At 42.6% G+C, this 8,115-nt stretch overlaps 1 protein-coding gene across 2 annotated transcripts in view; it reads right to left on the bottom strand.

The window, feature by feature from the left end:
* GABRR1 (gamma-aminobutyric acid (GABA) A receptor, rho 1) overlaps window positions 1-4,698 on the bottom strand; it is a 24,685-nt gene extending 19,987 nt beyond the window's left edge. For both annotated transcript variants that reach the window (XM_010000507.1, XM_010000508.1), the window contains exon 1: window positions 4,577-4,698. In XM_010000507.1, the coding sequence (XP_009998809.1) occupies window positions 4,577-4,698 (122 nt within the window). The remainder of the gene's footprint in view (window positions 1-4,576) is intronic.
* Between the last annotated feature and the right edge of the window lie 3,417 nt (window positions 4,699-8,115).

Below are 8,115 nucleotides of genomic sequence, written 5' to 3'. Positions count from 1 at the left end.
CAAGTGAGAGTTTTTGTTAAAAAATATTTTCCCCCCCCCCCCCAGCAGTTATCTCTGGCAGAACAACCTGGGCTCAGCTCCAGGCCAGTTCTTTTTGTATTGCTCATCCTCTCTCTCTAGCAGATTCTGCAGGTCTAATTAGCAACACAGGCATTGGCCCTTTTGTTGGCATAACGATGTTGTGACCTTCAGTGATCCTTTGTACCCTTCTAGTGACACCCATGCAGCTTGGTGGCTTTCCAAGAGCCTGAGCAGTTGGGAAAGCAGCAGAGAGCCCTGTTGCTGGTGCTCCAGATCTCAGCTCTTTCCTGTAGGAGTTTTGACACTGTGGATTTAGCAGGAGTAAAAAGCTTTGCAAACCCTGCAGGATTTGCACATGGTTGGCTGCAAACTGTGAACAGGTCTGCAAGGTGAGAAAGGTTTTATTTTTATATTGCTGCTCTTTTGAAGTGAAATTCCTTTGAGGTGATTTGTCCTGGAGATTAGCAAATATAAGTAGTTGAGTCTTTGACTGGCATACAGACATTTTTACAGTGTATTACAATATTGGATGGCTCTGTACTAAGTCCCATACAATAAAGCTGTCTCTTTTGCTGCTTTCACTGTGCCTGTGTGCATGCTCTGACCTACACTCCTTCACCAGTTTCTTTTCACACTCTGTACTGTGTCCCAAAGCCTCATCAGTTTTATTTCAGGAGTTATTGGGGACCTTTAGGAAAATTCCTGTAATGCCAAACTTGTCCTCAAAAGACTGAGGTGCATGCATGAACACTCATGGGGAAAACCATGTCTGCCTGCTCACCCTTCTTCAGTTCTGCCTCATGAGAGAATGGCTGCCTTGGGGCACCTGCAGTGTCAAAAATTGTGACAGAGAATGTGTCTGACCCTGCAGCCCCCACCCCATTCACTGTATCAGGAGTGCAAAGGTTGTGGATTTGGATAAGTGAAAGAACAAGCCCTGGAGCTGAAAAGGGCTGAGCAAGTGGTGAGCTTTTATTTGAAGGCACAGTTCAGAGCAAGTGAGTCTCTTTGGATGAAACTAACATTTGCACAAAGGCACCATCCAAAGAATCAAGCCAGAAGCCTGGGCATTTCCTTCGTCAGCTGCACCATGAGAATCAGGAGCAAAGCTGGACATGCCTGTGAGGGACAGCAGGATGCTGGCAGTGCACCCACGGTGGCAGGTATCTACAGCAGGTGCCTGCACTGCCTGCCAACACCCGTGGCTGACACTGAGCTCTGGCAGTAGGGCAAGCAGATGGTCTTGTGCCTCTAAAGGGCTTCTGGAGGCTAGGAAGGCCATGAGTGCAAATCAAGCCACCCTGAGCATCTTGGGGTGCTATGGAGCCAGCCTTTTCCACTTCAAATAAATTTCCCCCATCAGCCTCCAGTGAGCTATGTGGGTCTCTTCAGAAGACAAAGGCAGCAGTGAAAGAATGGATTTCCAGCCTAGTCCTTACAACAAGTCTTATGGAGCAAGAGATTAACAGTGCCCAGTGAAGAGCAGCAAGGTACATTTCTGTAACTTCTGCTTAGTGGATAGTCAGGGCTGAGCTTTGAGACTTGAAGGGAAGGGAAACAGAGCTAATAAAATAATGTTCAGGAGCAATCTTCACTGCAAGCTTTTTCTGAGGTTATATAGCAAGCCCTCTTGCTCTGTTTTTCTTCCAGGATCTAAATTCTGTGATGAGAACAGATCTTGAGTTTGACTGAAATGCAGAGGAACTGTGCCTACTTCAAAACTGCCCCATGTGATCAGCATCTTAAGATCTAGGGAACTACATGTGAGCACAAAGAGGACTGGCTGTACCTCTAAGACAAGGTGTTCTGCCAAAGACAGATGCCCATACGTGTTGGGCAAACATGATCACCCACTGCTGGGCTGCAATGGAGACCATGACCACAATCCCAGGAGGTCAACCAGAGTAACTGTGTACAGCACCTGTGTGAGGACTGTGCAAACACTTCACCCAGTCCTGATGACAACCCTCAAAAAGCGGTGAAGGGACATGGGAATACAAACAAATGGCTGAGTCAAGGTTTGGGAAACATCCTACACTGAGAAATATCAGCAGCTTAGACCTTTTAGTATATTTAAGAGGAGATGAAGAGAGGGCTTGATCCATCTAGGTGGAGAAGAGGCAAGCTAGCATAGACTAGGAGAAAATGGATGGAAGCCAAAGGCAAAAATTATTTGCAATCCTATTCTGAGTTTATCTGACACTGTAGATAATTATCCAAAATTAGGGGTTTGGTGTACAATTCATGCAGAAGGCTTTGTTGCTTGAGCTTAGCAGTAAATCCGATGGATGACCATGATTGTCCTTTTTAACCTTGCAAATCATAAGGCTGTTAAACCCACTGGTCTCTTGTGGCCTATCCCATCACAGGGGAAAGTGAGCACTGTACTGGGCACTACTGTACTGCACCCTGTCCTGATGGACAGCCCCTATGGCCATGCACCAGAACAGGTCCTCTCTCCCCATCAGCACTCCTCAGCATCAGTGCTGTTCTGCTTAGGCAGGAATAGGCCAGAAATTACTTCCCAGGCCAGCATGGCCACTCTGGGAGGGCAGTTAACTCAGCTTCTCAGAGTCTCAATACCTTGGGGCTTTTTGATGGGCTTGTCCTAGCCCAATCACAGCATATATACAAAGCACAGGTGAAGAAGTGGTTTCTGAATGGACTGAAATAAATATTTCTTTTCCATTTTCATGTATTGTTAACATTCTTTTCTCTTGTGATTTGTTATATGATCATTTAATCACACTGACATTGTTGTCTCCAGTGCAGTGGGAGTTTTCATTAAAGATGCTAAACAAGAGCATGGATGTGTCCACACATTCCTCTCTGCTGGATGCTTTTCAGCATCACCTCTGCTGCCACTGTCATGAACTCTCAGTGAAAATAAAGGTCCTGCACTCATACTGTCTCTGGGGTTGCATCCCCTGGGGGCTGATCATGAACAGAACCACTGAGTCCATTTAGTTAGCTACACCTCCACAAAGGTGGCACCACTGCTAGAGCCATTTCCTATAAGATGTCTCATTGACCCCCAAGTGTCAATCAGGACACTGCAATTACTCTCTAATGTAGCCCTGACTTGCTTTCTGTGATTCTGTAATCCTTCCCTTTCCCCTTCCAATCACCTTTCCTGAAGGCTAACAGGAATGGTTTGAATTCCTCATGACTGCAAAACTCCTGCATTTCCATCCCCACACACTTTACAGTATTGATGGTGACACAGAGTCATTACAGAATAGAAACAGTGAAGGCAGCAAAACAGAAAGGACACAGGTTTAGTCTGTCACAAGCAGAAGTATCCAACATTTGACCAACAATCTTAATATAATCAGCTATATCCTCAAAAAAAACCCAAAGGATTTTTTGCTCCAGATATACCTTGTTATATGCCTGACTATAAAAATCTTCATACAAAATTCCAGATATTCCCCAAGCATAATATAAACGATCAGAGCTCAGTAATAGCAAAAAAACTCTTCCTCAACTCAAAACCTCCTAAAATGACTGTCTACAAAATAGTGGGAGAAAAATGTCACATAGCTTTTTTGAGAGACAGAGAGGGAAACAGAAGAATCAACAATATTTTAAGTATTTTTAAATATCTTACTTCTATACATTGAATGCTCTTTCTGCTTCCTCTGATAACTGACCATAGCCTTGAAGTTTCCAGAGACAATTTCATTTTTTCCTCTCAAAAGGTCTATAAAACAACTGATATGGGAATATCAAAATAAATTCTGCATGTTTTCATTTCAGATCTCATGTCAATCTAATCTTCAGTGAATGCCACAGTCCTCATGGATCTAAGTTTCCTCTCCACTTTCATGTAAATACTCAACCATGTTTTAACCCCAGTAAATATAAGCAAATTATTCTTCTTTTTTTTTGCACCCTTTCAATCTCTGAGATCTGTCTACAAAATAGTGGGAGAAAAATGTCACATAGCTTTTTTGAGAGACAGAGAGGGAAACAGAAGAATCAACAATATTTTAAGTATTTTTAAATATCTTACTTCTATACATTGAATGCTCTTTCTGCTTCCTCTGATAACTGACCATAGCCTTGAAGTTTCCAGAGACAATTTCATTTTTTCCTCTCAAAAGGTCTATAAAACAACTGATATGGGAATATCAAAATAAATTCTGCATGTTTTCATTTCAGATCTCATGTCAATCTAATCTTCAGTGAATGCCACAGTCCTCATGGATCTAAGTTTCCTCTCCACTTTCATGTAAATACTCAACCATGTTTTAACCCCAGTAAATATAAGCAAATTATTCTTCTTTTTTTTTGCACCCTTTCAATCTCTGAGATACATCACAAATTTTTTAATTATTTTTTTTTTGAGGGGAGAAATTATTTTCTCTGTAGAAAATGCATTAAAACTTATTCATTGGCAAAAACAGTAACAGAAATATGACTGAGAGATCACAGTCTATAAATGCAAACTCCAATTATCTGTTAATCATTACATCTTCACCTGAAACACTACATTTCTCCAAACTATTGCTATTTGAATGTAATATATATAAATATATATATGTATACTCACCTGCCTTTTTTGTATACCTCATGTATTTCTTTTCCTTGTCGGTGTGCTCTGCATTCAGTGGATAAAACCCATCCCCACAACAGCAGGAAGATGCTAAAATGCATTTTATGGACAGTCAACATGTTACCTGAAGGTTCTGTATCCAGAAATAGTCCATGCAAGAAGAAGAAAATCAAAATGTAGATCCTGTTTCTCCTTTTAAGACATTATCGGTCTGATCGTTAGTGGAAGGCTGTTTACTCATACAAAAAATCATCCTGCAGTATTTAATCTGGACAGTGGGGAAAGCAATTTCCACTAAACCTATAAATCCTTCTACGTCAGATGGCAGGGATTTTCTAGCAGTGTTGAATTCATGTGTTCTCAGAGAACAATTATGTTTTTCCCCAACAGGTTATGCTATTAATTGGTTTAAATGGAACCATTTTCAAGGACCTGTGGGGAATGACACACAGGTGTTCCTGCCTGCTTAACCAAGTAGTGCAGTTGGTTAGGCAGGTGTCATTACTTGTCCTTTAATCACCAAACTTATCTGTGCAGCAATAACATTTGTTACAGACATTGCAAAAGATTGAAAATGTGTTCATAAATGTGTATCAGTTTCCAGCAAAAACGCTTCGTTCCCATTCAGCTCTACAAGAGAGTGTTTGGACCCTGAGTGCTTTTCTGTGTTGCTTTACTAGGCAGTGGGACTGTGCCTGGAGTGGTCGGTGCCCCCAAGACTTGTGTCATGGACCTCACTGCTCTGCTGAGCAGGGTCTCTGGAAAGCATCCTGGTGTGCAAAGGAAGAGGGGGACAGTGTGGGGGAGGCAGCTCTCCTTTCTGCACAGGGCTGTTTGGAGGGGCCCTGCTGAAGCAGAGCAGCAAATGCCAGAGCTGCAGGAGATCAGGGACCTCGTGGTTCATGTGGCTGACAAAACCCTCACTGGTGCTAAAGAAAATAAAACAGCATGGGAAGAAGTACATGGTCAAGCCAGCCACATTGCCCATCCCTGTGCAGCTCCCCCACTCCCTGTCTAACCCACAGCTCCATGTTTACTCTCCTCCTCTGTGCCTCCCCCCAGGGCCTTACAGCTCTGGTCCCACTTGTGCCTTATCTTGGAGACCTTGTCCCGTGCTTTGGAGACACCATCAGCCTTGTCCCATCCCTTTGCTGACAAGGTTCTTCTTCCTCTGCTCATTACCCATGGTTTTCTATTTTACACCAGTTCACCAAGTCACCTATCTCTTTTCATTAAAGCCCTTTCTAAAAATCCCTAGGAAGCCAATCCCTACCTGGTCTAAGCTGCTGTAGCTTTATTGACTTCAGTGAGCATTTTCACTGCCTTGGGATCCACTGAAACAACACATCAACAGCCACTGAAATTTCAATCCATCAACCAAGATTCAATTTAATGATGTGTTGAGCTAAAATATTCCCCCTACACAATGTCAAAAAGGCTTCAAGAGATGGGCAATCAGTCACTAGCAGTTTGCTGCAATGGTTCATCACTGTTGCTGTTCAAAGAAGTTGTACCCATCTCATCTTTAAAAATGATCTGCATTCAGTTCCCACTGATCCACGTATCCTTCTCAAGGACAATAAAAAGTACCTTAATAGCTGTTCTCTTCACCTGGGGTGATGTCAGATAATTCTCTTTTCAGTCTTTGTGATAATCTACACAACATTTTATCACATTTTTCATCAAAGGATCTTTTTCTTCTCTTTGGAACACATTATTGCTACTTCATGCACTTTAAAAAAAATGCTGGTCCCTTGTCTCTGCACCAAATTGTTTCCTGGGAGCAATGGGGATTGACAAGCAATGGATAACTATGAATTCATGTGGGTGCCCTAGAAAAGCTAGAAGTCCCTTGGTACACAGCAGAGAAGGGAAATATTCCCCCTCTGACTAACAGAGGGAATTTACTAGAAGATACAGAGAAGGCAAAAAAAAAATAATTGTTCAGTTCTTCCCCTTATTTTTGTGTTGTTTTTTGTTTTGGTTTTTTTTGCATCATTGTTCATAGAAAAGTTCAAAACAAGCTATTAACAGAAAAATCCTGGAACAAATTGTCAGAAAACATATAAACTCCTGGAAAAAAATTACTGGATGAGGGACAGACATGGGCTCATCAAGAACAAACATGTTCAACAAACTTAATTTCTTTCCCTGATAGGCTGGCAGACTTCACAGCTGGGGGAGAAGCAGTAGATTTAGAGAATCTATTCACTCCATCTCACATGACATTCTCCTAAGCAGACAGGGAAGCATGTTCTTGATGAAAGATTGGTAGGATGGGCACAGAACATTGCTACCTTTAGCTTGGTTGATCTTGCTGTACCCCAAAACCAGTAATCCATGACTCACTACCAACCAGGCAAGAAAGCAGCAAGTTTTGCAAATTCTGTTTATAACCCATCTGTCTCCACAATGAGAACATGGTCAGAAAGAAAAAATACTACTTGTTTTTGCCTTTGAGTCAGCTGTGTCCTGTGCTGACCTTGTCAAAGCAGAAATCCAGATTGGAGAAGAGTTACAAGAGCCACCAGCCATCATGGGAAACCAGGAGTACTTTCAGCACCCAAGAGAGCAAGGAACAATGCTGTGTGTCTGTCACAACACTAACTCCAGTCAAATCATGAACCCAGCCCTCTTTTGCTTAATCAATAACCCCAAACTTCAAATAGTGCAGTAATACATGAAATACACCACGTAAATACCCTGGAGTTATGATCAGACTCCAGCAGCCACACATCACAGAGCCCACAGCATTTACATTTTCTAACCTCTACCCAATGGGTGTCTGCCTTTATCTACAAGCTTTTAATGCAAATGTGGACGAATATGTCACTGTATCTGTTGTGATTTACATTTCCAGTAGCTGAAGGAGCACAGAGGTACCTGTGTGATTGATAGGATGCTGTTTGTCTTCTGGGAAGTTATTTCCCCTGTGCTGCTCTGTTTCTTTCAGAAATGGCAGTGCATGTCCCCAGGGCACACTGCCAAACTGTAGCTTTTTACTTCGTTAGTGCCTTCAGTCACGGGTACTGTCAGAGACTTTAGAAGTCAGGCTCAATATTAAGTCAGTGGGGTTTCTGAATCCATTACTTGTGTCCCTTTTAACAAGTGCTCTTCCATCCTTTGGAATGTTCACAGGAGAGACGTGCTCACTGCGCGCACTACGTCAGCTGGATCCTTCATGTTTATTGGACATGGCAACATCTCCCAGGAGGGTATTAGTACAGATGAGGAACAGAATTTTAACAAGCTGGGCCTAAGGGGCATATCCATTGAGCTTCCCTCTGGTGGTGTCAGGCACAAGAGGCAAATACGCTGTGTTAATGGAGAGCAGAGACCAGGAGCTGCTGGCCAGAGTGGGGCAGGGGAAATGTCTGAACAGTAAGATTTTACTTTTCAGTATTAAAGATCAGCGTGTGAGCTGGCATATGTGTGCACCAGCATGGGAATCATACCACTTTATACTCCCCAAGGATTTCACACCTAATAGCTCTTGGTCTTTATTATCATATTTGTCTGGTCTCTCTTGCACCCCT

Source organism: Chaetura pelagica, unplaced genomic scaffold, assembly GCF_000747805.2.
Source record: "Chaetura pelagica isolate M959 unplaced genomic scaffold, ChaPel_1.0 scaffold174, whole genome shotgun sequence".
Taxonomy (NCBI): Eukaryota; Metazoa; Chordata; class Aves; order Apodiformes; family Apodidae; genus Chaetura; species Chaetura pelagica.
This window is presented reverse-complemented; position numbering and strand designations above follow the sequence as displayed.